This window comes from Colobus angolensis, unplaced genomic scaffold, assembly GCF_000951035.1.
Source record: "Colobus angolensis palliatus isolate OR3802 unplaced genomic scaffold, Cang.pa_1.0 Scaffold4, whole genome shotgun sequence".
Taxonomy (NCBI): domain Eukaryota; kingdom Metazoa; phylum Chordata; class Mammalia; order Primates; family Cercopithecidae; genus Colobus; species Colobus angolensis.
This window is the reverse complement of record NW_012117376.1, coordinates 14,931,579-14,951,180: the sequence shown is the minus strand read 5'-3', so window position 1 is coordinate 14,951,180 and position 19,602 is coordinate 14,931,579. Positions and strand designations below refer to the sequence as shown.

The 19,602-nt window shown below is 53.1% G+C and overlaps 1 protein-coding gene across 1 annotated transcript in view; it reads right to left on the bottom strand.

Annotated features, from left to right (window-relative positions):
- AIM1L (absent in melanoma 1-like) overlaps window positions 1-19,602 on the bottom strand; it is a 33,576-nt gene that overhangs the window by 6,751 nt on the left and 7,223 nt on the right. Inside the window, 16 exon segments of the mRNA XM_011955590.1 lie at window positions 484-607; window positions 1,005-1,144; window positions 3,724-3,853; window positions 8,495-8,607; window positions 8,738-8,770; window positions 9,006-9,132; window positions 9,241-9,380; window positions 9,641-9,767; window positions 9,929-10,065; window positions 10,412-10,447; window positions 10,751-10,877; window positions 11,677-11,816; window positions 15,142-15,271; window positions 15,438-15,550; window positions 15,636-15,683; window positions 16,086-19,032. Of these exon segments, the coding sequence (XP_011810980.1) occupies window positions 484-607; window positions 1,005-1,144; window positions 3,724-3,853; window positions 8,495-8,607; window positions 8,738-8,770; window positions 9,006-9,132; window positions 9,241-9,380; window positions 9,641-9,767; window positions 9,929-10,065; window positions 10,412-10,447; window positions 10,751-10,877; window positions 11,677-11,816; window positions 15,142-15,271; window positions 15,438-15,550; window positions 15,636-15,683; window positions 16,086-18,977 (4,557 nt within the window). The 5' untranslated portion in view covers window positions 18,978-19,032.

Sequence of the window (19,602 nt, the reverse complement as noted above, 5' to 3'; positions counted from 1 at the left end):
GGCAGGTGGATCACTTGAGGTCAGGAGTTCGAGACCAGCCTGACCAACATGGTGAAACCCTGCCTCTACTAAAAATACAAAAATTAGCTGAGCGTGGTGGTACGTGCCTGTGGTCCCAGTTACTTGGGAGGCTGAGGCACAAGAATCACTTAAACCTGGGAGGTGGAGGTTGCAATGAGCCAGGATGTTGCCACAGTGCTCCAGTCTTTGTGACAGAGCAAGACTCTGTCTCAAAAAAAAAAAAAGAAAAAAAAAAAGCTTTTTTGAGAAATAAAAATTAATTAAAAGACTTTTAAAAAGAGAGTTAATCTAGAGAAAAATATTAAGTAGACAATGGCTCAAGAGGAATGATGATGTGGCAAAAATTGTGACAAAAGTACACAAATGCTGTGTTTGGGAAACACACAGCTAGACACTCATCCAGAAAGGCCTGCCCAGACACGCTCAGCCCCAGACATGCTCAGCTCCAGCCACGCTACCCACCTGCTTGATGGGGTAGAGGGAGCCCACCCTCTGGGTGCCGCTGTAGGTCAGCCAGTTGGTGATCTCGCAGCTTCCCACCAGCCACTGGCGGCCCCGGAAGTCACTGTGTTCACATAGCACCCAGCTGGGCCCAGCAGGTGTCAGGGACATAGAGAAGAGCACAGACACACAGACAGACAGGTAGAGGAGGAGACACAGATGTCAAAACATTCTCCACCTCCTCTTCTCTTGTGCAGGGATTCCTCTGCCTCGAATAGGGTTCTCAGGGCGGAGAGGGAGGCTGGGAAGTAGATTTGGGGTTTGCAGAGTAAAGTAGGATCCTGAGAAGCCCACCAAGCTGAGGTCTAAGCCCTGAGAGCCAGTGACCCTTCTCAGTCTGCACTTCTCCCTCCTTCCTGGCTTGGAGAGGAGTGGGGCAAAAGTGGGGAGGGGAAAGAGGCCAGAGACCCCCAGGATCTCCGTCTTGCCATGACTCATCCCCACCAGCAGCCCCCGCACCCGTGCCTCCCCTCGGCACTCACACGCCCCCCTTGATCCGCACGGACAGCACGTGGTTGTTGAAGCCCTCGGCTTGCAGGCTCCGCACCTCCCTGCTGAGCTCGATCTCCTTCCCCTCGAAGCACTGGAGTCCATACAGGAAAATTGAAGGCTCTGAAAAGTGCTGGGGCCCAGGAGACAGACAAGGGTGAGGCTCTGAGAGCCCAAGTCCCAGACACAGTCCCACAATCCCAGACACCCAGACTCCCAGATCTGTATGTCAGGCCTTCTTCCCTCCTGAGCTCAGTTCTGCAGGGCCACCGACTCTTGGATGCTGGCAGCCAAGTGCCCCTGATTCTCAGAGGCAGTAAGCGCCAGGCTGGGCCCCCAATTTCCCCCTCAAACCTCCTCTCTGGTAAATAGCACTTCTCAGAACTAACCTGGCACTCTGAGCCAGGATGGAAACCTGGGGATTTTTTTTTTTTTTTTTTTTGAGACGGAGTCTTGCTCTTGTTGCCCAGGCTGGAGTGTGGTGGCGCGATATTGGCTCACTGCAACCTCCACCTCCCGGGTTCAAACAATTCTGCTGCCTCAGCCTCCTGAGTAGCTGCGATTACAGGCACGTGCCACAATGCTCGGCTAATTTTTGTACTTTTAGTACAGACAGGGTTTCACCATGTTAGCCTGGTTGGTCTCGAACTCCTGACCTCAGGTGATCTGTCCGCCTTGGCCTCCCAAAGTGCTAGGATTACAGGAGTAATCCTGTAATTACATCACACCCGGCCTAGATTTTTTTTTTCTTTTTTTTGAGATAGGGTCTCGCTCTGTTGCCTAGGCTGGAGTGCAATGGTGCAATCACAGCTCACTGTAGCCTCAACTTCCTGGGCTAAAGTGATCCTTCCACCTCGGCCTCCTGAGTAGCTGGGACTCTGCTACCATGCCTAGCTAATTTTTTGTAGAGACAGGGTCTTACCATGTTGCCCAGGCAGGTCTCAAACTCCTAGGCTCAAGTGATCCTCCTGCCTTAGCCTCCTGAAGTGCTAGAATTTATTTACTTAATTTTTTTGAGATGGAGTCTCACTCTGTCACCCAGGCTTGAGTGCAGTGGTGCAATCTCAGCTCACTGTAACCTCCACCTTTAAAGTTCAAGCATTTTCCTGCTTCAGCCTCCCAAGTAGCTGGGATTACAGGCAAGAGCCACCACGCCCGGCTAATTTTTGTAGAGACGGGGTTTCGCCATGTTGGCCAGGCTAGTCTCAAACTCCTGACCTCATGATCTGCCCGCCTCGGCCTCCCAAAGTGCTAGAACTACAGGGGTGAGCCAACACGCCTGGCCCAAAGTACTAGAATTACAGGCATAAGCCACCGCACCTGGCCTTATTCTAGATTTCTCCTTTTCATCTTCATGATAACAATAACAACAATAATACTGATAATAATAGCAGCTCACATTCATCAGGGTTTACTACAGGCCATATTATGCTAAGCGCTTTATCTGATCTCATTATAACTCTTCAACAACCCTATAAGGTAGAAGTTATTATCATCCCTCACTTAATAGTGAGGAAACAGGCTGGAGAGGGTAAATCACTTGCTCAGGGACCTAAAGCCGGGCTTCAGAACCAGATTTATCTGTCTTCAGAGCCTAACATGTAGTTGCAAAGGACTAGGACCCCAGAACTAGCTGCCTGGGGGAGAGCCTGGCTTTGCCTGTTACCAACTATGTGACCTGGAGCCTGTGGCTTAGTTTCCGCATCTGGAAAAGGGAGATAATAATGGGAACACACCTCTCAGCGTTGTGGAGAAGATTAAAAAGGTTTAGTACATGTGGCAACCCTTTTTTTTCCCTCTGAGACGGAGTCTTGTTCTGTCACCTAGGCTGGAGTACAGTGACATTCTCGTGGGTTCAAGCGAATCTCCTGTTTCAGCCTCCCAAGTAGCTGGGATTACAGACATGTGCCACCACATCCTGCTAATTTTTGTATTTTTAGTAGAGACAGAGTTTCACCATGTTGGCCAAGCTGGTCTCGAACCCTTTACCTCAGGTAATCCGCCCGCCTCAGCCTCTCAAAAGTGCTGGGATTACAGGCACGAGCCACCGCGCCTGGCTGGTGCGAAGCCTTTTAATTTTAAACACCATCTGGCACATACTATGTACTCAGTAAGCATCACTTGTTCTGACTGGGTACTGCCCCCACTGGCCACACAGTCAGTCACCAGTCCTACAGGTGCTAGCCCCTTATTGTGGTCACTTCCATCCATCTCTTCCTAGGTGAAGGACATCCCAATTCACTCTGGGTCACTGTAGCAGCAACCCCACTGCCTTGCCCCTTCCCATTGGTCTGCGGCAGGCAGGGCCATCTTTTTAGCTGGTCCTGTCACTCCTCCCTGCGTGGAACATCACCTTGGCAGCACTGGCCCCTGCCCCACCCAGACCTGAGTGTTAGTCCCACCATTCCCGCACCACTTCTGTATCTGGATGCACCACTCTGCATGTAATCTTTATGTCTATGGGACCATGGGTTCCTTACAGGCAGGGCTGTGTCCGATTTATTTCCATGTTCCCAGGTCCTGTCTCAGTGGGTGCTCAACGAAGAGCTAGCAAACTAAACTGGCTTTATAGCCCCAGAGTCAAGGGGACCTAGGGGGGTTCTAAAAACACTGGAGTCAACCCCTGCACCAGCACACAGGTTCTGTGTCCAGAACTCCCTCAGCAGCAACTTCCGCTTCCGGGATTGCCTGGAAGCGGACATGGAAACTCACCAGGGATACCTTCTGGAGAGAGCCCAGGACCGTAGAGGCTAGGCAGCCCATGGCCGTGAGAGTGGGGAACTCGCCCTCAGAGAGAATGTGCTGGTCACCCTCGAAGTTCTTCTCATCAAACAGGATCCAGCTGGGGAAGGGGAAGAAATGGAGGGTACGTGAGCCTACCTGTCCTTGGCCTGCCCAGGTTCCCCTGAGATACAGAAGAGGGAATGAAGACTTGATCATGACCCCCTGTCCCAGGGGAGGTCAAGGATGAATAGGCACTACAGCAGCAGGGAATGAGGTCAGACTTAAGAAAAGACTGAATGAGGCCAGGTGCGGTGGCTCAAGCCTGTAATCCCAGCACTTTGGGAGGCCAAGACGGGCGGATCATGAGGTCAAGAGATGGAGAACATCCTGGCGAACACGGTGAAACCCCGTCTCTACTAAAAAACACAAAAATCTAGCCAGGCAAGGTGGCGGGCACCTGTAGTCCCAGCTACTCAGGAGGCTGAGGCAGGAGAATGGCGTAAACCCGGGAGGCGGAGCTTGCAGTGAGCTGAGATCCGGCCACTGCACTCCAGCCTGGGCAACAGAGCGAGAAAAAAAAAAAAAAAGACTGAATGAAATCATACTGCCCCTATGGAGGGGAATTTGCAATATTAAGCAAAACTCCACGAGTAATTACTCAGCAATCTCATACCTAGGAATCCATCCCAAGGACACCCTTTGAGAACATGAAATGACACATGCAGGAGGCTATTCATTATAGCACTTTGGCAACAGAGAAGGGTGGAAGCAGCCCAGATGTCCGTCAATAGTGGATTGGCTGAATAAATTAAGAAAAAGTGGAGTATAATGCAGTAGTTAAGTGGAATGAAAAAGAGCTCTTAAAGGGATATAAAGTGATCTCCAAACAGATGAAAAAAGCAGGTGCATAACAGTGTTTATAGCAAACTTCCTTTAAAAAACTGAGATACAGTTCACATGCCATAAAATTCACACTATGTTGTTGTTGTGGTGGTGGTTGTTGTTGTTGAGATGGAGTTTCGCTATTGTTGCCCAGGCTGGAACGCAATGGCGCGATCTCAGCTCACCACAACCTCTGCCTCCTGGGTTCAAGCAATTCATCAGCCTCCCGAGTAGCCGGGACTACAGGCATGTGCCACCATGCCCAGCTAATTTTATATTTTTAGTAGAGATGGGGTTTCACCATGTTGGCCAGGCTTGTCTCGAGCTCCTGACCTCAAGTGACCCACCCACCTCGGCCTCCCAGAGCGTCCTCGCACTGCACCTGGCCAAAATTCACACTTCTAAAGTGTACAATTTAGTGTTTTTTTATTATATTAACCTGGTTATAGTATGCTCCCTTTTGTGTAAGAAAATGGAGGAGAAGGAAAACAAAATATAAATATTTGGTTTCTATAGTTATATGGAAATTTATGAGTGTATATTTGCTTATATCTTTTTTCTTTTTTTCTTTTTTTTTGAGATGGAGTCTCGCTCTGTCGCCCAGCTCGCTCAGCTAGTTTTTTTGTGTTTTTTTAGTAGAGACGGGGTTTCACCGTGTTAGCCAGAATAGTCTCTATCTCCCAACCTCGTGATCCGCCCATCTCAGCCTCCCAAAGTGCTGGGATTACAGGCTTGAGCCACCGTAACTGGCCATATTTGCTCATATCTTAACAACAATAACAAAAAAGCCAGTGGATGAATACACCAAACACCAAACAAACAAACAAACAAAAAAAAGATTTCTAAGGGGGAGAGAGGGAAAAAGGTGGCAGGGACAGAGATGAAAGCTATTGGCTTTGGAACTGTTATAGGCTGAATGTCTGTGTCCTCCCAAAATCATATGCTAAAGCCATAACCCTCAATGTAATGGTATTCAGAGGCGGGGCCTTTTGGAGGTAATTTGGTTTAGAGGGGGTCATGAGGGTGGGACCCATGATGGGATTAGTGTCTTTAAAAGAAGAGAAAGGGGCCGGGTGCGGTGGCTCATGCCTGTAATCACAACACTTCGGGAAGCCGAGGCAGGCAGATCACCTGAGGTCGGGAGTTCAAGGCCAGCCTGACCAACATGAAGAAACCCCATCTCTACTACAAATACAAAAATCAGCTGGGTGTGGTGGCACATGCCTGTAATCCCAGGTACTTAGGAGGCTGAGGCAAGAGAATTACTTGAACCCAGGAGGCAGAGGTTTCAGTGAACTGAGATTGCGCCATTGCACTACAGCCTGGGTAACAAGAGTGAAACTCCACCTCAAAAAAAAAAAAAAAGAAGAGGAAGAGACAGGAGCTCCTACTCTCTCTCTTCACTACACGAGAACACAGTGAGAAGGTGGCCTTCTGCAAACCAGGAAGAAAGGCCTCACTGGGGAAGTGAAGTGGCCAGCACCTGGATCTTGAATTTCCTAGTGTCCTGAACTGTGAGAGAATAAATTTCTCTTATTTAAACCACACAAACTATGGTATTTTGTGATAGCAGCCTGAGCTAAGGCAGGAACCATGTAAATATTTCATGTAATAATTATTATTTTAGACAGAAGATCTTACTCTGTTGCGCAGGCTGGAGTGCAGTGGTGTGATCATAGCTTACTGCAGCCTCCAACTCCTGGGCTCAAATAATCCTCCCATCTCAGCCTCCTGAGTAGGCAGTACTACAGGTGCATGACACCACACCCACCTAATTAAAATTTTTCTGTTGAGACAGGGTCTCCTTATGTTGCCCAGGTGGGTCTTGAACTCCTGGACTCCTGCCTCAGCCTCCCAAAGTGCAGGGATTATAGGCATGAGCCACCGTGCCCAGCTTCATGGCAATTATTCATAGGAAAACAGAATTAGGGCCAGGTGCAGTGGCTCACACCTGTAATTCCAACACTTTGGGAGACAAGAAGGGAGGGTTGCTTGAGCCCAGAAGTTTGAAACCAGCCTAAGTAACAAAGTGAGACCCCCATCTCTAGAAAAAAGTTAAAAAATTAACTGGGCGTGGTGGTGTGCACCTATGGTCCCAACTTCTCAGGAGGCTGAAGCAGGAGGATCCCTTGAGCCCAGGAGGTCACGGCTGCAGTGAGCTGTGTTCACACCACTGCACTCCAGCCTGAATGGAAAGTGAGACCCTGTCTCAAACAAAAACAAAACAAATCCAGAAATAGTTAAAAAATGAAAAGTATTCCTTAAAACTGAAAATCAATTAATGAACCTAACTGTATATTAGGTTGGTGACATAACTACACACACCAAAGTATTATTTCAAATGTGTTTAAGACACAGTAATTTAAACTAATACATAACAAATAGCTTATAGGTGAATATCCTGAGGACAAAAAGAACCACAAGAGGCCAGGCGCGCTGGCTCATGCCTGTAATCCCAGCACTTTGGGAGGCTGAGGGAGGTGGATCATAAGGTCAAGAGTTTGAGATCAGCCTGACCAACATCGTGAAACCCCATTTCTACTAAAAATACAAAAATTAGCTGGGCGTGGTGGTGGGCACCTGTATTCCCAGCTACTTGGGAGGCTGAAGCAGGAGAATTGCTTGAACCCAGGAGGCGGAGGTTGCAGTGAGCCGAGATAGCGCCACTGCACTCCAGTCTGGGCGACAGAGCGAGACTCCATCTCAAAAAAAAAAAAAAAAAAACCCACACAGGAAACTCCCAACAGCATTCAGTGGTTTTTACTATTAGTTGTGATATAGGCATTATAACTTTGAAACACCTAGCACGCAGATTTTGGTCTCTAAATACCATTTGCCACTACAAGGAACCAGCATTCCATGGCAAATAGCCAATTCTAGATTTGGAGCAAAAAAGAATGTACAAAGTGATCCTGGAGTATCTCATATCAAGAAAATTATCAAAACTACTAGGGTCGCCAGGTGCGGTGACTCACGCCTGTAATCTCAGCACTCTGGGAGGCTGAGGTGGGCGGATCACCTGAGGTCGATAATTCAAGACCAGCCAGACCCACATGGAGAAACCCCATCTCTACTAAAAATACAAAATTAGCTGGGCTTGGTAGCGCATGCCTATAATCCCAGCTACTTGGGAAGGCTGAGGCATGAGAATCGCTTGAACCTGGGAGGCAGAGGTTGCAATGAGCTGAGATCGCACCATTGCACTCCAGGTTGGGCAACAGACCAAAACTCTGTCTCAAAAACAAAAACAAACAACAACAACAACAACAAAAACTACTGGGGTCGGCCGGGCACGGTGGCTCATGCCTGTAACCCTAGCTCTTTGGAAGTCGGAGGTGGCAGATAGCTTGAGCCCAGGAGTTTGAGATCAGCCTGGCCAACATGACGAAACCTGGCCCAAGAACCTTATTTGGATGCTGAGAAAAACAAGTTAATTTCACAAATGTATTTTTGAGACAACAGGAGAAATCTGAACACGGACTGGGTATTGGGTAATATGAAGAAATTGTTATTAATTTTATTAGATGTGATAATGACTTCTGGCTACGTGGGGAAAAAGTTATTTCATATTAGAGACACACGTTGAAGTGTTTACCCATGAAATTTTACGTTGGGTCAAGGATTTAAAATACTCCACTGAAAATTTAAAAGAGCACACGAATAGAGGAAATAAGATTTATATTTATATTATACAATCTACAGTTTTACATTTTCCATTAAAACCTTATTTTATTTTGTTTGTTTTAAAATTGAAAGGCGCAAGACACAACAGCTCATCCCAAGGTACCCAAAAGAAGGAAATCATTTGAAAGACTCTCCTCCTGCAGCCCCGCCTCTGCCCCAGCGCCCCCAGCCCTTCACCCCTCCACGTCCTCACCTGCCGCCGTGGACTCTGCAGGACTGAGGTCGGAAGGAGGCGGGCAGAGCGGCCTGGTCATCTCCGAAGGAGAAGTGGTCGCCCAGAAAGTCGGGGCGGGAGAAAAGCTGAATCTGGAGGCAGAGAGGGGAGATGAGGGGAAGAAGGGCGATGCAGTAGGGCCGAGAACAGTGGGGAGAGGAGAGGTTTGAAACGAGGGGAGAGACGGAGGCCCAAAGGCTCCCTGCGGAGTCCCCGCCTTACCTTTGAGACGAAGTGCAGATCGTGCTCCCCGACCTGAAGAGAGGGACGGAATCGACAATTAGGGAGAGTGCCGGCCCCTAGCCTCCGCTCCTCTAGGTTTCAGTACTGCCCACCCCGCGGCCGCACCCTCGGCCCCGCCCCCTCCCAAGGCCCCGCCCCGAGCGCCCAAGCAGGTCCTCCAGCCCGCTACCTTTGCGTGGGGGCGGGGCGCACCCGAACTCCAGGTCCCGCCACCGGGGAGGCCCCGCCCCCCGCGGCCGGCACGCACCTGTAGGACCGGCTGTAGCGAAGCGAGGGCGCTGTTGCCCGCGCCCCAGTCCTCGAAGTTACGGTACACGCCCTTCTCCAGCACGTACTGTTCCCCGGAGAAGCCCACCTCCTGGTAGGCCACCCACCTGCAGGAAGGGCGGGGCGCGGGTCCGCTGGGACGGAGCCTGCACCTCTCCTGGAACCGCCCCCGGCTCGCCCGGGCCCGACCCGCTCCCGGAGCCCGGGTCACTTACACGCCGCTGAGCATGTGGGTGGCCTGTGTGCTGGGGCCGTGTTGCACCAGCTCCACATCCGGCAATGCCCTGGTGACCTCCACGCCATGCCCCTCGAAGTCCATGGCCTCAAATAGCACGACGGCTGGGTCCCCAAAGTCCTGGGTTCCCAGGGACAGTCAGGTCTTTCCCGCCCACAAACCAAAACCCCTGGGAGTGCCCAGACTCCAGGGTCACAACCCACCTGGGGAATTAGGGGTGAGGCTGTCAGTACGGCCTGGAGAAGAGCAGCAGGGGGAAGAGAGGCTAGACCTTCCGGAACACTTCCAGGGAGAACACGGAGAGGGGGTACAAATTCTTCCCTCCACAAATTGTACTGGGGGAGGTCTGCCTGGGGCCAGAGGCAGAGGGATGGGCTTACCGTCCGGATGATGCGGAGGGAGGTCAGCAACTCGTCATAGCCTCCCCAGTGTGACCAGTCTGGGTATTCCCCCTCCTCCAGCAGATACTGGTGGCCCCGGAAGCCCTCCTTCTCGTAGCCCACCCACCTGGGAAAAGCAGAAAGATGGACAGGCCGGTTCAGTCATAGGAGGCCCATGGATGAATGAGACAGCTGTCCCCACCCCTATGCAGCCCAGGTCACTCCCCACTCCCAAGGGTAAAGGCCAGTGGAGGTGATGAAATGGAAGGAAGGGTCCTGAGTTCTCACCAGCCCCCGAGAACTCTCAGGGACCCCACAGAGGCCGGGTGGGGGCTCTGGCTGTCCTCTGGCTGCTGAAGGTTGTAGATGTCTCGGCTCACTTCCCAGCTGTGGCCCTGAAAGCCGGGGGCCTCATACACCACAGCCTGGGGGAAAACGGGTGTCAGGATGGCAGGGAGTCATCTGGACCCAAACACATTCAGCCAGCTCAGGAATGGCTCCGCCCAGCATCAGGCCAATGTGGCACCCCCTAGTCCTCCCACCTCCTCACGGAACTCCATCCCCTTACCCAATTCCTGTCTCTACTCTGACCTCTGACCTTCTTACACATCAAAAGCAAGTTCCCAGTGAGCCCATCAGGTCCCATCTCCCTAGACCCAGCTTCTGGCCCCCAGTGCCCTCCTCTCTGGATTTCCTGTCCAGACCGTGGTAACCAGACACCTGCACCCCACGACCAAAGGCCCTCTTTGGCTCTTAAGCCCAGACTCTTACCCTCGGCTCCCCTGGCTTCTCCACACTTGGGCAGCCCTGCAGAGGAGACAGAGCTGAGACACCAGCCCAGAGATGGGAAAGACAGATGGGGCTGGGGATCTAGGATTTTCTTGATCCTGAGAACCCCAACCCCATGTCTTCCCTCTTCCCCCACCTCTTAGGTTAATCCTCCCTCTCCTTCCACTCCCCATTCCCAATAGAAGCTCCCAGGAAGCAGTCTCCAAGGGGTGCTGTTTTAACTTCATTCCCCGGCCCTTCCCACAGACTGCAGGACCATGTTACTTGGGACAAGGGGCAGAGCCTAGACCTCCTGGCCTGTGGGTGTGCCCTGTTCTTTACCAATCTCATGGGCTTCAGGGAGCCCACGCTGGGGTCCGATGTGCCCCAGGCCTCTGAGGTGGGGTACTCTCCAGGTTCCAGGATGTAGGGAGTGTCTTCAAATAATGGTTTGGGGTACAGTAGCCACCTGGGGGAAGGCAGAGAGGCTGCTGCACCCCAGACTTCAAGGGACACAGATTGGCGGGTGGGAGGGAAGGTTTAGAGGGGAAAAGGAGGTTTTCTGGGGAGGCTCCCATCAGTCTCGTATAATCTCTTGCAGTAGCCACATTGGTCTCCCTTCCTCTGGCTTTGCCTTCTCTAATTTCACACAACAGCTGGAGCATTTTTCTCTAGCACGCATGGAAAACTGCTTCAGCAACCCCAGCAGTTCCCTGTTAGCCTCACAATAAAGCCTGGCTATGCAGAGAGGCTCTGCAATCTGACCTCCTCCTTCCTGGGACTCAATTCTTCCCACTTGTTGCTCACACCGGCTAGACTGAAAATTTGAAGCTTAACCCTCTCCTCTCTGGGCCTCTGCATGTGCTATTCCCTCTGCCAGATACACTCTTTCCCCCATTCATTCAGTTGACAAATATTTAGAAGCATCTGCTGTGTGCCAGACCCTGCTACAGGCATCAGGAATAGAGCAGTGAACAAACATACAAAATCTCTGCCCTCATGGAGCTTAGATTCTTGGCCAACTCATCCCGACATGATGTCTCCTCCTCCAGGAAGGTTTCTCTGACTTCTACACTCTGCCTCTCATGGTATGGTGTCTCTGTGCTCCCTCACCCCAAAAATCTGAATTGCTATTGTCTGCTTACTTGCCTGACCCTGCCAGTGGACTGAGCACTCCTGAAGGCAGGAACTGTGTTCTGTCACCTGTGTCCCCAGCACCCAGCACAGTGAATATCAAATGAGGAGATTCTAGAATAGACCAGACTCACAGTCCTGCAGAGACAGTGGCGGATGCCACCTGCAGGGGCTTCTCCAGACCCTGGGAATTCTTCAAGGCCTCTCTTAGCTTCACTTGCTCCCCCCTGAGGCCCTCCTCAGAGAAGAGGCTGATTTCCGGGGTGCTGTAGTCCTATGGAAGGAGGGGGGAAATTAAATATATATAAACAGCTGGGTGTGGTGGTTCACGCCTGTAATCCCAGCACTTTGGGAGGCCAAGGTGGGCGGATCACCTGAGGTCAGCAGTTCGAGACCAGCTGACTAACAAGGAGAAACCCAGTCTCTACTAAAAATAAAAAATTAGCTGGATGTGGTGGTACATGCCTGAAATCCCAGCTACTCGGGAGCCTGAGGCAGGAGAATCGCTTGAACCTCGGAGGCAGAGGTTGCGGTAAGCCAAGATCAAGCCATTACACTCTAGCCTGGGTAACAAGAGTGAAACTCTGTCTCAAAAAGAAAAGCAAAGATACATAAATAGTCCCCTTGGACAATACCCCGCCTCCCCAAGTCCATTTAGCCAGGGCTCCAAATAGCTTCTGGGAAAACCTTTGTGGCCATTCCTCCAGAGACCAGGAAAGTGACTAGAGTGGTCTTTGCAAGGTCAACCAGCCAAGCCTGAGACCAAAGCCCACGCTGGTCCCTTGCTGAACCTTTGGGACCTGGGACTAAAGTTCCCGGGAGACCCTGCAAAGTGCCAGGCCCATAGCCTTGCCTCTGGGTAGCCTGACTTCCAGCCTGGTGGGAGGATGGGCAAGATGGACAGTCACTTCCTGAGTTCCAACTTTGACCCCTCCTTTAGGTACGATTCCTGCCTCTGTCCAGACTGGCTTTGCCTGTACCTCATCCCAGGAAGCAGCAGATCCTCTTTGTATTCTGAGTGTTTCTTCCCCACCAGGACCATTTTCATTCACTCACTCATTCATCAAATACGTACGAAGCATCTACTGCATGCAAGGCACTGTGCTAAGGTCATGTCCTTCCCTATCTCATTTAGTCCTCCCAGTGGGTGTTATTCATCCAGTCACAGGTAAGGAAAGTGAGACTCAGAGAAGTTAAGCAATCTGCCCAAGGTCACACAGCTTGTAAGTAGCAGAGCAGTATAGTTTTTGTTCACTGTTGCAACCCAGCACCTCCCATGTGCTTGGCACACAACAGGTGCCCAATCAATGCTGAATGAATCAAATGAATCCAGAAACATCTGACTTCAAAGCCTTTGCTTTTCTCTTGTAGTCGTTACCTCCCACATGAAGTTAAATTTATTGTCAGAAGTTCACAATTAATTGTCCATAAACATTTACGTGTTTCTGGACAGCCTTTGTTTCTTTTTTGAGACGGAGTTTCGCTCTTGTTGCCCAGGCTGGAGTGCAGTGGCGTGATCTTGGCTCACCGAAACCTCTGCCTCCTGGGTTCAAGAGATTCTCCTGCCTCAGCCTCCCAAATAGCTGGGATTGCAGGTGCCTGCCACCACGGCAGGCTAATTTTTTGTATTTTTTTTAGTAAAGACAGTTTCATCATGTTGGCCAGGCTGGTCTTGAATTTCTGATCTCAGGTGACCCACCTGCCTCAGCCTCCCAAAGTGTTGGGATTACAGGCATGAGCCACCACGCCCAGCCTCTGGAGAGTCTTTGAAAACTGTCCCCTCCTCCTGGGCCACTGTCCTAGTTAAGGCTAATGAGCTCTCGTCATCTCCTACCAGGAGATTGCAACAGCTCTGGACTCAGTTATTCATTCTTTCATTAGAAACAAAAATCAGGCCGGGCGCAGTGGCTCACACTTGTAATCCCAGCACTTTGGGAGGCTGAGATGGGCAGATCACGAGGTCAAGAGATCGAGACCATCCTGGCTAACACAGTGAAACCCCATTTCTACTAAAAATACAAAAAAATTTAGCCGGGTGTGGTGGCAGGTGCCTGTGGTCCCAGCTACTCGGGAGGCTGAGGCAGGAGAATCGCGTGAACCCGGGAGGTGGAGCTTGCAGCGAGCTGAGATCACGACACTGCGCTCCAGCCTGGGCAACAAAATGAGACTCTGTCTCAAAAAAAAGAAAAAAAAAAGAAAGAAACAAAAATCAAACAAACCAAAAGAACCAAAATGCCTGATAGACACTGCTTTTAGAGTCATTGCTCTTCCTTCTGGTGTCAAACTTAATTTGGGTAGTTTATTTCTATGCTGTGAAAACAATATTGTTGTTTTCACTTTACAAACATGAAATTATTATTATTAATTATTATTATTATTTTGAGACAGAGTTTCACTCTTGTTGCCCAGGCTGGAGTGCAATGGCATAATCTCAGCTCACCACAACCTCCGCTTCCTGAGTTCAAGCGATTCTCCAGCCTCAGCCTCCTGAGTAGCTGGAATTACAGGCACCTGCCACCACACCTGGCTACTTTTTGTATTTTTGGTAGAGACGGGGTTTCACCATGTTGGCCAGGCTGGTCTTGAACTCCTGATCTCAGGTGATCCCCCAACTTGGCCTCCCAAAGTGCTGGGATTATAGGCGTGAGCCACCGTGCCTGGCCTTTGAAATTATAATGTTAACTTTTCAAACCACAGAGCCCTTCCTCAAAAATCAGAGGTGCCCCTTGGCTGGAAAGCACAGCCCGTCCTGGTCTCCCTCTCTCCAGGATCCCTCTTTTCTCCACCTGGTAGCCAGTGGGATGTTTATAAATCCCTAGTCTGGTTATATGGTGTCCCTGCTCCAAACCCAATCCTCATAGCCTAGCTTGACTGTAAGTCCTGCAGGGCAGCGAGGGGATCTCCCCCGACTGCCCATTGCCTGGCACTGGTGCCTGGCACATATTAGACATGAGTGAGGATCTGTGAGCAAATGAATGAGCAAACATGCCTGGCACCTCAGGTCTGACTTGGGGCCTGCAAACTGGCCCCTGGGGGGCAGGTAACCCGAGCATCCCCTCCCACCTCGTCTCTGCTGCTCTCTCCCCTTCCTGCTTGAGCATGCACTCAAACTTCCCCAGGCTGCTTTCCCAAGCTGAGCTTGGCCTCAGCCAGGCTGCCCATTTCCCAGAATCTCTTTCTTCCCCAGTCAGCTCCATGGTCAGGAATCTACAGACTAGTCCATATTAAGCCCCTCTGCCCGCTACCCCCATAAGATCTCTCCCAGGAATTTCTTTTCAAATGGAGTCTCACTCTGTCACCCAGATTGGCGTGCAGTGGTGCAAGCTAGGCTCACTGCAGCCTCCGCCTCCCGGGTTCAAGTAATTCTCCTGCTCAAGTAAGCCTCCTGAGAAGCTGAGATTACAGGCGCATGCCACCACACTCGGCTAATTTTTGTATTTTTAGTAGACACAGGGTTTCACCATGTTGGCCAGGCTGGTCTCCAAGTCCTGTCCTCAGCCGATCCACCTGCCTTGGCTTCCCAAAGTGCTGGCATTACCGGCCTCGGGGATTTCAACTCTAGGCACCTCGAGGTCGTCTCCCACCTGCAACTCACTCACCCAGACAACCCTCCTTAGGGAGCCGATGCCTTGGGGACTCCACTTTGTCCCTGGGGTTCTGAGTTCCATGTCTCCTTCAGGCAGGACCAGCTTCTGACCCCGGAACTCTGGCTCTTCGTACAGCACCCAGCTGTGGGCACAGAGATTCCAGGGTCACAGATGGGGAGAAGTATGTGCCCAGGGCTGCTGGGTAGCTGATGGGGTTTCTCCCAGGCTGGCCTGGTCACTTCTCACTCCCCTCTGCACCCCCGCCCCGGGTTCACAGCCAGGTGCCCTGCTGGGCACTCCCCACTCACCAGCCTCGAACTACCCTTATGGAGGCTACAGGGGCCCAGCCTGAGGCATCAACAATGTCTCCCCAGACCTCCCTGCCACTGCCTTGGCAGCCAGACTCCGAGAAGATGATCACCTGAGAAGGCACAGAGGGGTCCTCAGGCCCTGACCCCAGGCCCCTGCCTCCTGCTGCCCCCACCCGCTTGCCCCCACAGCCCTACCTTTCCAGGCCTGGTGTTCGGCTTGCCCTGGGTCTTTAAGGCTGGGCTCTGAAACGGAGGCAGGTGATAAAGTAAGTCCTGTGGTGTCTCTTCTTTCCTGCCTCCCCACAATCTGCCATTCCAAAGATCCCACATCCTCTCTATTGACCCCCACCCCCAAGGAGCTGGTACATAGAGGATGCTCACACTTGTTCCCAACCCCCAGAGGACTCATCACCCTGTCCCAGGAGCTCGGTGCTCATCACCCGCCTTCCTCAGCTCCCAGGATCTTGGAGCCCCCATGCCCTTTGGAATCCACAGTACAAACCTCCCACGGTAGGGATAGGGAGATTGAGGCCCAGAGAGATGTGGCTTGCACAGGCAACTGAACCAAACTTCAGACAGAAGGCTCTGCCCCCAGACTCTGACTCCCAGCACCACTCTCTTCACACCACCCAAGGCCTCACTTACCCACTCCTCTAGGGGCAGGGCACAGGCAAGCTTCTCCGTCAGGGATGGTCTTTCACTGCAAAGCAGGGGCAACTGTCCTGGCACCTTCCTGAGCCCCGGTGCCCCATGGGGCAGCAGGGCAGATAGTTTTGTGCCCAGCGGTTCCGGGGTGGAGGCCTCCTTGGTGGCAGGAACCAGACTGCCGAAAAGAAGGCTGCCTCCGAGACGGGAAGTGGGTCTGCTGCCTCCCTGCAATTCCAACCCCAGCTCTAAGTGGGGGCCCTTGGTTCCTGCTACATGCTTCTTCATCATCTCAAGAGGAGAGCAGGAGACCTGGGTGGGCCTGGCAGGGTGGAGGTCCCAGGAGGGGTTGGGCCCAGCTTTCTCCTGCCTGCGCTGAAGCTTCTCGTCATCACTTAGATAGGGGTTCTCTGGTTCCTCCTCCTCCTCCTCCTCTTTCTCTTCCAGTGAAGGCACCTCCTGGGGGCCGGGGCCCAGCACCCATGGCCCTGGCTGGTCCTCCTCAATGGCAGGCAGTGTGGCATACATGGACAGGTAGGAGGAGCGAGGGGCTCGTGGCAGCCGGTGAGTGCGGAGGATCTCAGGGGGCTCCATGCTCCACAAGGTATCCAGGAATATCTCCAGGTCAGTGGCCAGGGCCACCTCATCCTCCTCCCTCAATGTCTCTGGGCACGTCTTGCCCTTGGTGGGGTCAGAGACAAGCTGGGACTCCGTGCTGGCCTCTGCTCCTGTTGGCACTGGGGCAGGGGTGCCTCCTGGGCTGCGGGACACCCTGTCCACTGAGGAAGATGGGGCAGGGAGAACAGCAGGGTCCTGCACAACCTCTTTCTGGGTGAGAGATGAGATGGGGCTCCCTTCAGAGTCCTGGACCCCCTTGTCCTGTTTGGGAAGTGAGGAGGCAGGAGCAGCTGGGTCTTGAACAGTCTATTCCTTAGTGAGGGGTGGAGCAAGGCTGCCTGCAATACCCTGGACAGCCTCTTTTTGGATGCTAGGGCTGCCTTCTGGGCCCTGGACAACCTCAGTTGACTTGGGGGATGAGGCAGCAGGAGCACCGGACCCCTGTACCACCTCTTTCTGGGCGGGAGATGAGGCAGCAGGAGCACCAGGGCCCTTCACGACCTCTTTCCCAGTGGGGGACGAGGCAGCAGGAGCACTGGACCCCTGCACCACCTCCTGGGCAGGAGATGAGGCAGCAGGAGCACCAGGGCCCTTCACGACCTCTTTCCGGGTGGGGGACGAGGCAGCAGGAGCACTGGACCCCTGCACCACCTCCTGGGCGAGAGATGAGGCAGCAGGAGCACCAGGGCCCTTCACGACCTCTTTCTGGGTGGGAGACAAGGCATCAGGAGCACTGGACCCCTGCACCACCTCCTTGGTGGGAGACAAGGCATCAGGAGCACTGGACTCCTGTACCACCTCCTTCTGGGTGGGGGATGAGGCATCAGGAGCACCGGGGCCCTTCAACACCTCTTTCCGGGTGGGGGACGAGGCCGCAGGAGCACCGGGGCCCCACACCACCTCCTTCTGGGTAAAGGTGAGGACAGGCACATTTTCAGAGTTCTGAACAAACTTATTCCTTGGGGACGATGGAGCAGAAAGACCTCCTGGGCTGGGGACATCCTTCCTTCTTATAGAGGATGGAGAAGGAGGTTGTTCAGGGACTGTCACATGCTCCCTCCTCACCATGGGCAGGACGGTGGCAGCAGGGGGGTCCACAAACCCTTCCCTTTTTATAGGGGGCAGAACAAGGGGAGTGAGCTGGGCCCTGGTGTGAGAGGGCACCACAGGCTGCTTTGCAGGGTGGGCTAGGCTTGGAGAGGGGACATGCGTCTGGAGTCTGGGAGAGGAGGGGACTGATGCTTGACCCTGAGAAGTCTGGAGAGGGAGCTCAGTGGAACTGGGGGCTCCCAGCACCTGCCAGAGCTCACAGGCCCTGGCATCCAGGGCTCTGCCCTGGTCTCGGTCTGGACAGGCTGCAGGGACATCCCGATTCTTAGGAGCACTGGCTGGGATGCCTGTAGAGACCAGGGCAGAGCTGTCTTTAAGCTCTGCTGTCCCGGTCTCAGGCAGCTGCCTCAAGGCCGTCCCCACTGTGCTGCCCAGACCTGTGCTACTCGGCACTCCAGCTGTGGGCCTGGGCAGGTGGCTGGCAGGGGGGCTGTGCCCAGCAGGTATGAGGTTACTTAGCACTTTCACAGCCTGGCTGCGGCTGGGCGAGCCTGGTGGGGAGCCCACTACCACTGGCTGCACCATGCGGGCGATCTGACGGCCCCGTGGCAGGGCCTCGCCCGAGGACATTGGCCTCACAGTCACAGAGCTGCTCACCCGCCGGTCCACATGACCTCTCACCACCGTGGTGGTCCGCACGGTGCGTGTCACTCGGTGTTCCTCGAGGCTCCGGGAGCTCCCACTGGTGAGACCTACACCTGGGTGGGGACTTGGCTCTTGGGGCCCAGGCAGGGGAACCAAAAGCTCAGTCCTGGCCATAGCTCCCACACGTGGGGGCTCAGTCCTGGGATCTTGGCGGCTGCCATCACTCTGGTCCACAGCCTCCTTCAGCCTCTGCTCAGGCCTTTTCTCCTTGGGAGGTGGTGTGTACTTCTCGGAAGAGACGGGTCCATGGCTCTGGAAGTTCTTGGAGCCAGCCGTATCCCGAGGGCCCTGGCAATTCACGGTCTCTTCTTCCTGTGTTGCAAAGCCATTGACTTCCTCTCGACGGCTGAACTCAAACATCTCCTTCTGCGGGGCTTCCATCTGGGCCCCTGACACCAGGGACACCTTGTGAAAACCATGTTTGATCTCTTCCTGGGCAGGGGGCCGCTGCCGCCATGTCAGTGTGGCACTTACCACTCGGGCCTTGGCCCGGGCCATGGGCCCACCTGCCTCCTCCATGTGGGGCCCTGGCAACCTATCTGGAGGCGTCCTTGTCCCACTGTGGTCCAGCTCCCTACAGAGGAGGAAGAGAGATGAGGGTCAGAGGGTGGTGAGAGTGGCTTCCCAAAGTGCAGAATAGCCACCCCTAGCCCAGTCAGACCAGGAACCTCAGGCAAACTGCTTGGCCTTTCAGGTCATTGCTGTCATCTGTGAAATGGGCATGGTAGTCTCAACTCTGATTTGGTTGATCAGAGCTCCTCATCCATCCCTCTCCCTGACTTTCAGGTGATCTCCTAGGTCAGGGTCCCTCAAAAGTGAAGCTGAGGCCTGAGCCCAGACAGAGAGAAAAGAAAGAAGGCAGAAGGGAAGATGCAGCTGACCCACAGGTCTATGGGGGCGCTAGGACTCTGCCCACAGAGCCCTAGGTCTAGTCCCCCAAGAGCTGAAAACTAGAAAGCCGAAAACGGGGCAAGCGTTGTTCTAACTCTGTTCCGGAAATATGGGCTCTGGCCTCAAACAGAGCTGGGTTCCTTAGTTGCTCACTAGCTGGCCATTTCTCCCCTTCAAGCATCAGGGTCCTCAGCCACAACACTGGAGTCTTGCCAGAGTCCAGTAAGAGAAGCAATGAAACCTCCCCCTGCCT